The sequence below is a fragment of the Podarcis pityusensis genome (assembly GCF_964106645.2).
Source record: "Podarcis pityusensis genome assembly, chromosome: 16".
NCBI lineage: Eukaryota > Metazoa > Chordata > Lepidosauria > Squamata > Lacertidae > Podarcis > Podarcis pityusensis.
Window position 1 is genome coordinate 9,300,381 of NC_138041.1, and position 15,814 is coordinate 9,316,194.

Below are 15,814 nucleotides of genomic sequence, written 5' to 3' on the forward strand. Positions count from 1 at the left end.
GGCACAAGGAGAAGGGGACGACAGAGGACGAGATGGTGGGACAGTGTTCTCGAAGCTACCAGCATGAGTTTGACCAAATTGCGGGAGGCAGTGGAAGACAGGAGTGCCTGGTGTGCTCTGGTCCATGGGGTCACAAAGAGTCGGACACGACTAAACAACAACAACCGTTTTCCCCCCTGACTTCCCAGACACCGAGAAAACCTTCAGGTCAAGCCTGGCAGCTGCCTGCTGCCATTGGCATGACTTGCCCTGGCAGAGATCCCTCCAGACCAAGGTTTTCCCCCCCAAGCTCTCCCCCCACCCCCACTGACGCCCCGTTTCCTCCCCCTGCTTGCTGCCTCCCACGCTGAGAGAGAGAGAGAGAGAGAGAGAGAGAGAGAGAGAGAGAGAGAGAGAGAGAAAGAGGCTGGACGGAGGAAGCCTGGGGAGGGAACAGCCCGCAAGAAAAGAGCTTGCCAGGAAGTCTGTGGGTTGAGCCGTCCTGGTCTCCTGGCGGGGTCTGCACCCAGTGGTGTGTCCAGCCGCTCTTTGCCTTCACAGTGAGTGTGTTCCGCCCTATCTCGCTTTTGGACAGGCGTCTCTAACTCGCCGGGCAGTTAGGGAACCTGCTTGCTGCTGCTGGGTACCGGGGCGGGTGCATTAACATGTTAGATGCCCGCCGCGCGTGCACTGTCGCTTGCGCGGGGCGCACGGGTGGTAATTTGCTAACCAGGGCCGGATTTAGGTTTGATGAGGCCCTGAGCTACTGAAGGTAATGGGGCCCTTTATATGTCCAGCTGTCCTTTGACAACAACAAATTGTCGCTGGTTTTTTTCTGTGCTGAATATATGCTACCTGGTAATTTATGGACCTAATAGGTCTAAAGCCACTGGCACATAACAAAATATGTATTTTTATCAAAGTAAATGTTGAACTGAAACACAGTTAAGAAGAAGTCTATTAATAGTGAAATACCATTAAGAAGAAGTATATTAATAGTGAAATAATGATTAAGCTCTAACTTGAAATTATTTTTGATTCATCACAAACTTAATATTGCAAACACTTTGACTGGCATTCGGCAATCACGAAAGTTCCTTTCGAAACAGTTTACAAAGACTCATAATCTAGTCTCTAGAAACTTGCTATAACATGAAATAATAATTGTAGGTTTTGTTTTATTTGTTTTTATCTTATATTTTGGAAATGTACATCCAGGTGTTTTTTTCCTTTAATTTTTTGTGGGGCCCCCAAGAGAGTGGGGCCCTACGCTATAGCTTGTTTAGCTTATAGGTAAATCCGGCACTGGAGGTAATGTGCTGACAAGGGCAGAGGTTGGTTTGGGAAGGAGCCCCTGCTGACCAGAGATTTAAAGCTCTGTGATGCCTCTATAAACAGTCATGGCTTCTCCCCCCAAAGAATCCTGGGAGCTGTAGTTTGTTAAGGGTGCTGAGAGTTGATAGGAGACCCCCTGTTCCCCTCCCAGAGCTACAATTCCCAGAATTCCCTGGGAAGAGGGATTGTTAGTTAAACCGCTGTGGAAATGATAGCTGGTGGGTGCTGGGAACTAGGGTTCTCCTCTCAGCACTCTTAACAGTCATGGCTTCCCTGAAATAATATTGGGAGCTGTAGCTTGTGGAGGGTGCTGAGGGTTTTTAGGAGACCCCCATCCCCTGCAGTCCCCTCTGAGAACCACAACTCCCAGAGCGTTTTAACAGTCAAACCCTCTTCTTCATTGGAACCTCTGGGAACTATAGTTCTCTTAGAGGGAAACAGGAGTCTCCTAACCACTCTAAGCACCCTTAACTAACTACAGTTCCCAGAATTCTTTGGGGGAAGCCGTGGCTGTTTAAAGCAGTATTATCACAGTGCTTTAAATGTAGGTTGTGAATGTGGCCCCTGGTTGGGTCAGTGTGGTTGGTCCCCACCCCGTTTTTTATATATAATTTTTATTTATTTTCCATTTAAAGTTATACATTCACATCATCATTATCCACAATACCACCCTGGCTCTTTAGAGCCTATCAACGACTCATGGCTTTCGAAATTAACCTTTATATCATTGCAATTTATACATTTTCCAGTTCCAATTAGACTGTTTACAGAACGTCTCAAAATTTAAATAAATATAGAAAGATAGAAAATTTCTCAGTGCAAGTCATCAGACAGCCCTGCTAGCGATGTTAATTGCTTACAATAATCTTTGAAATATTGTATAAATTTACTCCAATCCTTTTGGAATACTTGATTGTGCGGATTTCAGATTTTTCCTGTCGGCTTCGCCAGTTCTGCAAAGTCCATCATCTTCATCTGCCGCTCTTCTTTCGTTGGTACTAGGGTTTCTTTTCCATTTTGGGGCTTAAAGAATTCTTGCCGCGGTTGTTACATACATAGGGTTTCTCTTCCGTTTGTGTGCCTCTGTTTGCACAAGTCCGTGTGGGTTAGAATGTGGCTGTAATGCACAATGGATGCCAATTGCTTTGTGCTGTTGTGCCGCTGGCTGGCTGCTGTTTGCAGGGAATCAGCAGAGCAGGCTCTGGGATTCTCAGCTGGGCTGCCTACTCTGTCTCCAACAGATGTGAGGAAGCATTTGAGAGTCAGAGGAGGTCTCAGAAATCGTCTAGTCCACCTCGCTGCTCGATAGCATTGCGGCTCCCCTGACAGATGACTTTCCAGCCTCTAGAGAAGGAGATCTCTTTCATCTCTCAAGGGGCAGACTTTTCGCCTGTTTGTGAATAATTAGGAATTTCTGCCTTCTACTGAGTCAGACCATTGGCCCATGTAGCTCAGTACTGGCTACACTGGCTGGCAGCAGCTCTTTCGGGACCTTCTGCACACACAGCAAATGCTCTGTCACTGAGTATTATTATTATTATTATTATTATTATTATTATGCCACCCATCTGACCGGGTTGCCCCAGCCACTCTGGGCGGCTTCCAACAGAATATGCAGAAACACCACAAACCATCACACAGTTTCCCTATTCAGTGGTACCTTGGTTCTCAAACTTAATCCGTTCTGGAAGTCCGTTCCAAAACCAAAGCATTCCAAAACCATAAAATGAAAGCAATAATCAATGTACTGTACTATAAAATAAATAAGACAGTGTTGTAGGCGATAGTCATTGTTTGGCTGGGGGGCTTTTATACATTTCCGCAGTCACACAGTCAATCAATCAGTAGCTGAACTGGGTTCCACACAGTCACAAAAACAAATTACAGTGGTACCTCGGGTTAAGTACTTAATTTGTTCCGGAGGTCCGTACTTAACCTGAAACTGTTCTTAACCTGAAGCACCACTTTTGCTAATGGGGCCTCCTGCTGTCGCTGCGCTGCCGGGTCACGATTTCTGTTCTAACCCTGAAGCAAAGTTCTTAACCTGAAGCACTATTTCTGGGTTAGCGGAGTCTGTAACCCAAAGCTTATGTAACCCAAGGTACCACTGTAACCGAAAGAGCCTCAAAAACAAAAACACGAAATCAATAGCAAAAACAAAAGCGCCAAATGTAATCCGTTCCAGAAGTCCGTTTTGACTTCTGAAATGTTCGAAAACGAAGACACAGCTTCTGATTGGTGCAGGTGCCCCAGAAACAATAGCCACCAACTGCATCGGACGTTTGGCTTCTGAAAAACGTTTGAAAACCGGAACACTTACATCCGGGTTTTTGGCATTTGGGAACCAAGGTGTTTGAGTACCAAGGTGTTTGAGAATCAAGGTACCACTGTATATGTCAGGCTTCCTCAACCTCAGCCCTCCAGATGTTTTGATACTACAATTCCCATCATCCCTGACCACTGGTCCTGCTAGTTAGGGATCATGGGAGTTGTAGGCCAAAAACATCTGGAGGGCTGAGGTTGAGGAAGCCTGGTATATGGAAACACTATAGACTATCACACATGAAAAGCTTCTCTATATAGCACTGCCTTCAGATGTTTTCAGAAGGTTATGCAATTATTTATCTGACTGGCGTTCACAGGGTGGGCGCCACTACCGAGGAGGCCCTCTGTCTGGTTCCCCCCCTCTTCCCCGCCCCCCCAAAAAACCTCAGCAAAGATCATGATGCTCTGCCTGGTTGCTAAGCAACACCTGCACCACCTCTTGGTCAGCTGACTGCCACACTCGCAGAATTAACCCTTAAATTACAAGCTGAATGATCCTTGCACTTCCAACAGGCTACTTTACAGGGATGCGATTGAGGAGATGCTTTGAATGCGCGCAAAAAAAATTAAATAAATGCTGATTTTGTCGTTATGTCTCTATAAAGCCTCATGTTCCGGTCTCAGCGAGCCAGCTTGGCACAACGGCTTTGGAGACACCGCTGCGTCACACCCGGCCCCGACGACAGCCACGGGGCGTTGAAGCCGGCGGCTCTGGCCCTCTTCAAGAAGCTCAAGGAAAAGGAGCTGGAGCTGCTGCTGTGGGCGGTGGAGAGCAGGGGGGCGGGCGAGTCGGGCTGCGTCTGGGTGGAGTCGCGAGGCTCCAAGCCGGGCCTCCCCGCCTCGCTCCTCCTGTGCCGGCTCTTCCGCTGGCCCGATTTGCGCCACTCTCACGAACTCAAGCGCCTCAGCTTCTGCAAGAGCACCGGCGGAGAGGGCGGCATCCACTGTTGCAACCCGCATCATCTCAGCCGGCTCGCCGTACCTGGTGAGGAACGCTGGAGGCAAATCAGGCGGTGTTTTGGAGCCTTTGACCCTCCAGATGTTGTTGTTGTTGTTTAGTCGTTTAGTCGTGTCCGACTCTTTGTGACCCCCTGGACCAGAGCACGCCAGGCACTCCTGTCTTCCACTGCCTCCCGCAGTTTGGTCAAACTCATGCTGGTAGCTTGGAGAACACTGTCCCACCATCTCCTCCTCTGTCGTCCCCTTCTTCTTGTGCCCTCCATCTTTCCCAACATCAGGGTCTTTTCCAGGGAGTCTTCTCTTCTCATGAGGTGGCTGAAGTATTGGAGCCTCAGCTTCAGGATCTGTCCTTCCAGGGAGCACTCAGGGCTGATTTCCTTCAGAATGGAGAGGTTTGATCGTCTTGCAGTCCATGGGACTCTCAAGAGTCTCCTCCAGCACCATAATTCCAAAGCATCAATTCTTCAGCGATCAGCCTTCTTTATGGTCCAGCTCTCACTTCCAGGTGTTGGCGGACTACAACTCCCATCAGCTCTCGTAAGCTTGGCCTATGGCCAGGGACGATGGGTGTTGTGGTCGGGCAACAGCCAAAGGGCCACGGGTTTCCCCATCCCTCTCGTAGACACACGTCCCAACCAATCAGGGATCACAGACCAAATTCACATGCAGAGGTGGAAAGAAGGGGTGGGGAGCCCGCGGCCCTCCAAATGGGATGGACTCCAATGCGTAGTTAAACTATGGCTAAATTGACATACAAACTGCGAGATAAGGACAACTGTGACTTTAAAGAAGAATGGGAACGCTTTACAAATTACTTTAAAAAACAACAAAACGAGTTGGACTCCTTGGCAGGTTTTGAATAAACATACACAACTTTATTGATTGATAACATGGTAGACAGATAATGTAAGGATTCGTATAATTTTATAACATGCGGAGAATAATATGTGGTGAGAAATCAGAGAGAGGAGCTGAGGGAAGTCTCTGGGAGAGGGGAGGGGAGGGTTTGAGGGGGGTGGGGGGAAAAGGGAAGAAAATAATGAATATGATATGTGTTGATATGCTGTTATGTTGAAATTGTTAATAAAAACATTTTTTTAAAAAACACCTATGGAACTCCCTCCCACTGGAGGCAGTGAGACAGCCACCGATTTGGGTGGCTTTAAAAGAGGATTGGACAAACTGGAAGTGAAGCCTCTCTATGGCTGATACCCAGGACGTCTGTGTTCTCTTGCCACTGTCATTGCTTCTGAATAACTGTTGCTAGGAATCACAGGAGGGGAGATTTGCTGTCGCATTCAGGCCCTGCTAGCGAATTTCCCATGATGCATCTGGTCAGCCACTGTGAGAACAGGATGCTGGACTAGATGGGCCATCAGCCAGATCCAGCAGCCTGCTGCTGATATTATTATTATTATTATTATTATTATTATTATTATTATTATTATTTACTACCTTTATCTTCCAACGATCTCAAAGTGGTGTACATAGTTTCTCCTCTTCCCCATTTAGGCTAAAAGATGGTGAGTGGCCCAGGGTCCATAGCTGTCAACTTTTCCCTTTTCTTGCGAGGAATCCTATTCGGAATAAGGGAATTTCCTTTAAATAAAGGGAAACGTTGACAGCCATGCCAGGGTCACAACCAGTGAGCTTCGTGGCTGAGTGGGGATTTGCTCTCCCAGGTCCTCTAACCATTACACCACACTGCCTCTCAATATGTTCTTATGCTCTTCTGTATTCAACTCCCGCCATCCCTGTCCGTTATCCAATCTGGCTGGGGCTTATAGGATGCTGGACTTATTTTATGGCAGCACCCGCTGCCCCCCTAATCCTCAAGATATGAGAGAAAGGATTTAAAAGTGGCTCATGCCTTCCCTTATTATTATTATTATTTTCTTTTATAGAGACCCCCCTGCCCCCCTACGGCAAGATCTCTCCTTTCGCAACCCCTCTGAAGTGCGCCAACACGTTGAACAACAACCGCAGAATATGGCAAGGTGAGAAATCGGGAGCCTCAGTGTGAGAGAGGGTCTGATCCTGCGCATGGCTGACTCTGTGTCCAGGCTGTCAGCAAGGGAATAAATTTTCCCAGCAGGGATTGGAACCAGCTTCTGATCTGGTTTGTGGGCCGGTTACTCCCAGGTTGCTGAGACTCCTCAAAGGAGTAGAACATCTGCTTTGCATCTGGTAGATTCCAGCTTCAATTCCAGGCATTTCTTCCGGGGGCAGCCATTCCAGAACAGGGGAACAGGGAAGCAGAGCTCTCCCCCCCCCATCTGCTCTGCCCTGACAAGCCAGCCCCATACAGTCTCCCTGCACCCATCTCTTCCAATATGAAGAGGCCCGAAACCAGGACATCGTCTTCTGGGGCTGCACTATTGCACAAGTCTCGTGACCCGTGCAAGATTGCAAAAGGGCTTTTTTTGGACACAGCGCCCCAAAAGGGCTTTGGGGGGGCAGCGAACTTGCGCAGCACCTCTAAACACGCTCTTTGGGCTGCCGTGCCCCCCAAACTGCAGCCCCAAATAACGCGAGATCGCGGCGGCCATTTTGGTCGCCTCTCACAAGAAAAATCAGAATGTCCCGTTTTCGTCAGGACAGTTGGAGGGTATGTTCTCCTGTCACCTCGGGGCATCAGGCTGCCTCAGAAGGGAGAGTTGCGAAGCAGAAGGTTTATTCTATCAGCTTTGCTGGAGGCCCAGCTCCACCAGGCACCACCTGCCCCTGAGCTGTGCCCACGTTTGGTCAATATAGGGCAACAGTTTTGAAATCTGTGCCTGAGCTTGGGTTTTCCTCTGCCCTCCCTGTCCCTCTTTCCTTGTGTGTTGTGCCTTTTTTGTTTTTAAAGATTGCAAGCCTGCAGCTAGGGACTGTCTTGCTTTGATTGTAAGTAAGTTGTCCCATCCTTTTTGGATGAAGAGTGGGGTACAAATACTCAAAATTAATATATTTAGGTCCTTGACTTTATGCCCCATCTGTGAGAGACTGAGCTAGACGGGACTTTGCTCTGATTTAGCAGTGCACTTCTTATTTTTGGCCGTGTGTGGACTGAAACCTGCCTCTCTCAGAACCACCCTGAATAGTGGCCCCCAACCCTGTTTGAAAACCCTCCTGCAGTTAGAGGTCCTGATCCCGGGCACGCCAATTATGCTGCCCTCTTGAGAGGAGAATGAAAAGCAGGCAGGGAATGGCCCAGCCCAGAGGCCTTCCTGGATGCTTTGCAGAACAGAAACTTTTCAAAAAGCGAGGGACGGACACCGACAGACGGCTGCTGCCCCTGTTATTTCTGGTTCCCGGCGGCCGGGAGGAAGTTGCAGCCCGCAGAGACACAGACAATGTGCCCTGACGTACAATGCAGCCTGGGATCTGGCGCCTGGCCACGCCGCCACGTCTGAGCAAGCTCTCGGCGCCTGGGCTGGCTTTTCCTCTGTCCCAGCCAAAGATGTGGGACCCCAGCGTGGGGCCTACGTGCCGCCTCTCAGCGCTCCCAGCCGGCCCCCGTGGGACTTCCCGCTCCCATTGTCCCAGGGCGCCTTTGTCTGAGCAGAAGCCCAGGAGTCTCCTTGACCAGGAGGAACAGTCCATTCCTTATTTGTTTAATTCTATCAGTCCCTAGTTTTTTTAAAAAATATCTTATTTTTTGCCTTTGGGAGCTGTGCCTTGGGCCAAAGGGCCATAACTCAGTGGTAGGATGTCTGCTATGGATGCAGAAGGTCACTAGCTCTACTTATTACTTTATCTTAGAAGATTCTAGTCCTCATGGATCCAAATAAATAGCCGATTTAAATAGGAAGCTGCCTTACACATCGAGCTCAGTACTGTCTGCTAGGGTTTCCTGGACATAGCCAGGATTCGGCCATTGTAAACAGCGCCCAGGTGGAAATGGCTTAAATGCCGTGAAAATCTGGACGTATGGCAACCCATCTTGGAATAATAATAATAATAATAATAATAATAATAATAATTTATTTGTTCCCCGCCCATCTGACTGGGTCTTCTCAGCCACTCTGGGCGGCTTCCACAGAGACCAAAAATACACTAATATGTCACACATTAAAAACTTCCCTGAACAGGGCTGCCTTAAGATGTCTTCTGAATGTCAGGTAGTTGTTTATCTCTTTGGCATCTGGTGGGAGGGCATTCCACAGGGTGGGCGCCACTACCGAGAAGGCCCTCTGTCTGGTTCTCGGAAGTGTAGATTTTGGCGAATTCCTTAAAAATAGCTCAAAAACAACAACTTTTTTTTGGGAGGGGGGAAAGCTCAACCACTTTGGGCAAAACTAAAAAAAAACCTCAACAACTTTTGTGTCTGGATTTTCAGTTTTATGGCATCACCAGTGGCTCTCAAGCTTTTTTTCTTTGGGCCGCACTTTCAGAATAAAAATTGCTTGCATCACACCGGATTTTTTCATTGATAAGAAATACATTGGAAAACAAAAATACACAACTCCTAGCGGTGCTTGATTTATAACAAAGAACACAACTACATTATAATATGACCACGGGGCATGTGGAAAATATGAAACAAGGCAGCTACGTAAGAACATGACTCATTCCCAGAATATAATATTGGTGGTCCTTCAATCTTCCCTTCCCATTTGCCATCCTCTCCTGCTACACCCTTTGAGAATCACTGGTCTGCACAGACCAGCAATGACTTCTTCAAGAGTTTTGGGCAGGGGACATTCGCAGCCCTACCTGCAGATGCCGGGAATCGAACCCAGGACCTTCCACTCGTAAACTGGATGTTCTACCGCTGAGCCACACAGCCTTTTCCCCTTCAAAGACTCCTCCAGGACAATACAATTCACTTTAAATCAGCACCATTATCTATACCTTTGCATCTGTACATATCTGTACACATGAAAATCTCTGCCTCGTTTTTTTTTTTTGGTGGTTGTTGTTGTTTTTGTGGCATACAAATGCCCATCTTAACTTTGTGGTCTGATCCTGCAGGGCTCTCCTTAAAAGTTCTCAAATGAATTTTGGAATAAGGCGTTTTGCTGAGATCTCTCTGTTAACAAACAAAATCTTTCCATGTTTCCGCCTAGCTTTTTTTGAGGCTGTATGTGGGAACGGAATGGGATTTGGAAAGGAAAGAGCTTATTTCTCATCTCTTAACAGCAGCCCAGGGGCTCCATGGCTAATATCCTGGAAGACTTTTAATCTTAATCATCTGGATTGCTGGCATTTAAGGGTTTGGCAAATTGCCCTTCCTTAAAAAAGATTATCTCCTAAACGAAAAGTATCTAAAAGGCAGAACTCGAATGACTCATTCATATATATGATCTTATTGTGCAAATATTTTTATTTGTTTATTGCATTTATAATACCACTTTTATCTTCCAAGTTGCTCAAAGTGGCCTCCAGGGTTCTGCTTCTCACAACGACCCTGTGAGGTGGGTTAGGTTAAGAGATGGTGACTGAACCAAGATGAACTTCAGGGCTGCGTGAGGATTTGAACCCTGCACTTCCAGGTCCTAGTCCAGGGGTCAGCAAACTTTTTCCGCAGGGGGCCGGTCCACTGTCCCTCACACCTTGTAGAGGGCCGGATTTTAAAAAAACAACACGAATTCCTATGCACACTGCGGAGAAAAGCAATGACAAACCTAGACAGCATCTTAAAAAGCAGAGACATCACCTTGCTAACAAAGGTCCGTATAGTTAAAGCTATGGTTTTCCCAGTAGTGATGTATGGAAGTGAGAGCTGGGCCATAAAGAAGGCTGATCGCCGAAGAATGGATGCTTTTGAATTCTGGTGCTGGAGGAGACTCTTGAGAGTCCCATGGACTGCAAGAAGATCAAACCTATCCATTCTGAAGGAAATCTGCCCTGAGTGCTCACTGGAAGGACAGATCCTGAAGCTGAGGCTCCAATACTTTGGCCACCTCATGATGTTGGGAAAGATGGAGGGCACAAGGAGAAGGGGACGACAGAGGGAGAGATGGCTGGACAGTGTTCTCGAAGCTACCAGCATGAGTTTGACCAAACTGCGGGTGGCAGTGGAAGACAGGAGTGCCTGGCATGCTCTGGTCCATGGGGTCATGAAGAGTCGGACACGACTAAACGACTAAATAACAACATGCACACTGCGAGGGGGGCAAGTAGTCCTTATCTTCCCAGGGGCTGCCGCCACCAGCACCACCACTGCGCATTCTGGCCCACAGGAGCACCAGTGTGGTGGCAGGGGCAGGAGGAAGAGCTGAGCGGCAGCGGCTCTGCCAATCAAACGCCGCGCCTGGTTTACCTCAGCGCGGCGCAGGGACGTCTCTGCCAATCAAACGTCACTGAGGTAAACCAGGCGCAGTGTTTGGCTAGCAGAGCCGCCGCCGTTCAGCCTCTTCCTCCCATCGCTATTGCCCGAAGTCTCGGCTTCGCAGCACGGGCTAAATTTAGGACCCAGGTGGGCCTGATCCTGCCCGGGGGCCGTAGTTTGCCAACCCCTGTCCGAGTCCAACACTCAAACCACTACGCCAATTGAGGCGCCTGCTCACTCACTCAGTGCCATCAGTCTATGCAGATGTTTAGCTTATTTAAACCTTTGCTGGAACCTTGATTCTCAATAATGATGGAACTCACAGTTAGAGAATACTTTCATTTTTTATAAATCTTTGTTATTTGTGTGAGTTACCTTTTCAGCCGCACTTTATCTTTGTACTTTTGTCCTTCCAGGCTGCAGCGCTTTATAATTTAAATTTACGGGTCACATAATCATAAAAAATAATAATAATAAACCTTTATTGTCACTACACCACCTGTGTGCAGTGAAATTAAATGAGCCACCCCCCCAACACTCAGTCTTGTTCGCGCTCTGTGTGCTTGTCAGAAGTCAATTACACCACTATTTATATATATATATTTTAGAGAGTGGGAAGGGACCCTGAGAGACATCTAGCCCAACCCCTGCAATATAGGAATATGTTTGGGCTGCCATACATCTGGAATTCCCCAGACGTAGCTAGGATACAGCCCTCGTAAACAGCGTCTGGGCGGAAATTGCTTAAATGTTCGGGAAAATCCGGACGTATGGCAACCCATGTCAGAAGTGTCAATTTTGGCGTTCTTCTTTTTTTTTGGAGATTTTGCAAAAACTTTTATGTCCAAGTTTCCATTTTTTAAAAATACGGCAACCCAAATTGAATATGTAGCTGGGGTATCTGCACTAAGTTCTTCTTTTTGTTATCTTTGCGCTTTTCATTAGTTAACAAACTGATAATTTTTTTTAAAGTTCTTGGAGGACTTTAATGTGGAGGAATTATAATATGCTGTTGATTTAGATATACTACTAAGGACCCACGGAGGGGAGTCCTAAGATTCGGAAGAACCTTGTTTGATAACGAAATGTCAACGTGTTAAATGTGAGATTTGTTTTGTAAAAACCAATAAAAATATTTAATAATAAAAATAAAAAGTTCTGAAGGGAATGCCTTTCTCTCCCCCCCCCCCCCCCCCGCAGACACCAGCCTCTCCCAGCGCTCCCTCAGAGACGGCCACTGGTGCAAACTGGCTTACTGGGAATACCGCCTTCGAGTCGGGAGGCTCTTCCCCGTCCACGACGACCACATCAACATTTTCGCTGACCTCCCGGCCGGCAGCGGCTTTTGCCTGGGCCAGCTGGGCTCCAGGAACCGTAGCCAAGCCATCCAGCGAGCCCGGGCCAAGATCGGGCAAGGCCTGCTCCTGAGCCGCGAAGGCAGCAGCGTCTGGGCTTACAACCGCAGCGACCATCCTGTCTTCGTCTGCTCCCCAACCCTGGGTCCTCCCGGCGGCTCCGGGCCGGCTGTTCACAAGCTCCTTCCCGGCTACTCCCTCAAGGTGTTTGACTACGACCGCGCCGGCAACCTGGCCTGCTGGCAGGGCCACCACGACGGTCCCTACGATGCCCACAGCGTCCGCATCAGCTTCGGCAAAGGCTGGGGCCAGTGCTACTCACGGCGGTTTATCACCTCTTGCCCATGTTGGTTGGAAGTTCTGCTGAGTATACCTAGATGAAGAGGGGGGCAAGGAGCCAGGAAAGGGGGCTGGTTTTGCGGGTGGGGGGAGGAACCCCCTCTCTGAGCCCTGGGGAAGTCCGGGAAAGATCTACGTATTATTTCCCAGCTTCCTCGCGTGGGGGGGAGAGAGGATTCTGCGAGAGTCGGGTGGCTTTTGTAAGTTATCTGTTTCCTTATAAATATACGGGTTGAGAAAGTAGTGTCATATATATAAGTCGAGAAGGTAGCCTGAGGGCGAGCAAGTTAGAGGTAGTCACAAGGCAGAATTAGAGCAGGGCCCAACAAACTCCGGTTCACAGCAGAATTTTTCTTTTTTGTAGTTCACAAACCAGTTCAACCAGTTCAGCAGCTTCCTCCCTGGGAATTTTAGCACTTCTGCTAGTGCGGCTGCCGTTTTAAAGTTTCAGCATCCGTCTCCCTTATGGAAAAAAACTATAGTTCTCAGGGAGGGTTTTTTTCGTTTTTTTAAGCGAAACTGGTTTCAAACTGGATTTGTCGTGTAAACGCAGCTGCCGCTTTGGGGATGGAGGGCAGCCACTCAAAGCAGTCTGCTGGGGCAGAAATGACACCATTCAGGTTTGTAAAAGCTTCACCCCGTGAAGCTGAACAGCAGTAAGTGCAGGTTGGAAAAGCAAAGGTGTGATTTTTGCTGTCCATTTACAGCATCCACTGTAGGGAACGTTCCGTTGGCTTAGACGGCCTTAGAAAACGGGACTGGAGAGATTCCTGGAGGAGGATTGGCCCATCGATGTCTCTTAAATGTGGTGGGTAAATGGAACCTCCAGTTCCAAAAGCAGTCTACCTCTGAATATCACGTGCTGGGGATCGGTAGCAAGGGAAACAACCCACAGCTTCCCACCTCGCTTGTAGGACACGGGTAGCCAATTTATACCAAATCAGTCCATTGGTCCATCTAGCCTGGTAGTATCTACACTGACTGGCAGCATCTCTCCAGGGTTTCTCGCAGGATTCTCCTGCGGTCCTACCTGGAGATAACCAGGAGCAAACCTGGGACCTGTCTGAATGCAAAGCAGATGCTCTACCACTGAGCTAAGGTCTTTTATGTAACAAAACAAAACCCTAAGATTCCAGTCCTCAAGATCCTGAATAAACTGGTGAATTAAAGAGGAACAACGGGAGCTGCCTTAAAGTGAGTCCAGCCCTTGACCCGTCTAGCTCAATATTATCAGTATACCAATGGCAGCAGCACTCCAGGGTTTCAGACAGGCGGTCATTTGCAGCCAATTTCAAAATGCCAGCATTTGAACCCAGGACCTTTTGCATGCAGGGGAGATGCTGTACCTGTTGTAAACCTCTGGTGGGCTCCCTTTTGAGGAGAGGATGTCAGGCTGAGATAAAACCCTTTGGTCTGATGCATCAAGAGTTGGAAAGAAGCAGGGAGGACAGCAAGTTGGAAAGCAGAAAAACAGCGAAGGAAATCTTGCTCGTGTCCCAACCCTTTTTGATCTCTTAAGTAAGAGCCCAGCTTCGGCTGAGATATTTCTTTATTTTTGCCTCCTTTTCTCTTATGCTATTAGTGCGCCACATTTATTTCTAGTGCGCTGCATAGAACACATAACTTGATATTTGTGCAGGGGGGGGACCAGGTGTGACCCCCATCTCTGTTGGAGCAGAGAGAGAGAGGGTTCAGAGGGGATCCTGAAATGAGAAAGGAGGAAGGGGTGTTTGTGAGGATGGGAAAGTGGGTCTCGAGGAGAGGGTCTAAGGAGAGATGGTAGATGAATAGATAGGAGGTTTGCCGGGGCAGAAGAAGGCAGAAGAAGGGGCTGGGAATGGATGGTGGTTGTGAGAGCCGGAGGAAGTTGTACTATAACAAAAGTAGGAGCCTGACAATACTTTTTGTAGATGTTACAGGCCGAGCAATTTTATACCCAGTTTATTTATTTCATTGTCATTTCATAAAAATTTTATACCACTCGATTGTAAAAGGAAACCAGCAACCCTCGGAAGAGGTTTACAACAAGAATAAAGCAAATAACATGATCAATGCAGACTGTTTCAGAATCATAGTTTGGGGGGGGGGGAGTCCCTGCAATGGAGCTATCCCACACAGGGATCAAACCTGCAACTTTGGCATCATCAGCACCATGCTCTCAGCAACGGAGCTATCTACCAAGAGCAGCTATTTACAGTACAACGTTCAAAGGAATAATTAAAACCAACAATAAACCGAAAACCAGATTAAAAGGTAAAGGGACCCCTGACCATTAGGTCCAGTCGTGGCCGTCTCTGGGGTTGCGGCGCTCATCTGGCTTTATTGGCTGAGGGAGCCAGCGTACAGTTTCCGGGTCATGTGGCCAGCATGACTAAGCCGCTTCTGGAGAACCAGAGCAGCGCACGAAAATGCCGTTTTCCTTCCCGCTGGAGCGGTACCTATTTATCTACTTGCACTTTGTACTTTCAAACTGCTAGGTTGGCAGGAGCAGGGACCGAGCAATGGGAGCTCACCCCGTCGCGGGGATTCGAGCCGCCGACCTTCTGATCGGCAAGTCCTAGGCTCTGTGGTTTAACCCACAGCGCCACCCGCGTCCCATGAAACCAGATTAACCTGCAAATCTAGGCGGGCTTTCCTAACTGCAGGTTTTTAGCAGGCGCTGGAAAGAGTGCAGCGAAGGTGCAATTGGCAGGGAGTTCCAAAGTGCTGGTGAATCCTCACTATAGAAGTTTTGATTTCTTAGCAATGCAGAATGAGTGTTCTATAGGGACATAGGAAGGTGCCTAATACTGAGCCAAGTCCATCTAGCTCAGTATTGTCAACATAGACGGGCAGAAGCTTCTCCAAGCCCTATCTGGAGATGCCAGGGACCTCTGCTTGCAAGATTCTAGTCCTCATCATTCAAAATGTACAGCTAGTTTAAAGGAGATCATAGGAAGCTGACTTATACCAAGCCCAGACCATAGGGTCCATCTAGCTCCATAGTGTCTACACTGACTGGCAGGGGTTCTCGCAGGCTCCAGGCACGATTTCTGGAGATGCTGGGGATCGAACCTGGGACCTTCTGCATGTGAGGCAGAAGCTCTGCCACTGAGCCACAGATCTTCAACTGGAACCCTGAATGAGAGGGTGCACCTCCACAGGCACAGACCTCCACATGTGGTGGGAGTGCCCCAAAATCCAACTATTCTGGACAACAGCCATACGAGAAGCATGTAAAATAACTAAGCAAGTATTAGACATCACCCCAGAATTGGCCCTACTA

At 48.2% G+C, this 15,814-nt stretch overlaps 1 protein-coding gene across 1 annotated transcript; it reads left to right on the forward strand.

The window, feature by feature from the left end:
- The first annotated feature begins 412 nt into the window (after nucleotides 1-412).
- Nucleotides 413-14,601, forward strand: LOC308465014 (mothers against decapentaplegic homolog 6-like). The gene is made up of 4 exons (XM_080984796.1): nucleotides 413-539; nucleotides 4,245-4,624; nucleotides 6,504-6,596; nucleotides 12,056-14,601. Exons 2-4 carry the CDS (start codon nucleotides 4,249-4,251, stop codon nucleotides 12,589-12,591), a joined length of 1,005 nt encoding a protein of 334 aa, XP_080840922.1. The 5' UTR covers nucleotides 413-539; nucleotides 4,245-4,248; the 3' UTR covers nucleotides 12,592-14,601.
- Nucleotides 14,602-15,814: the final 1,213 nt, after the last annotated feature.

What these genes read in the sequence shown, in the direction of transcription:
- LOC308465014 (XM_080984796.1), top strand. Translation starts at nt 4,249, where the DNA reads ATGTTCCGGTCTCAGCGAGCCAGCTTGGCACAACGGCTTTGGAGACAC. An exon ending in CAGCCGGCTCGCCGTACCTG is followed by an intron (nt 4,625 to 6,503) that starts GTGAGGAACGCT and finishes TTTCTTTTATAG; the next exon opens with AGACCCCCCTGCCCCCCTAC. An exon ending in CAACCGCAGAATATGGCAAG is followed by an intron (nt 6,597 to 12,055) that starts GTGAGAAATCGG and finishes CCCCCCCCGCAG; the next exon opens with ACACCAGCCTCTCCCAGCGC.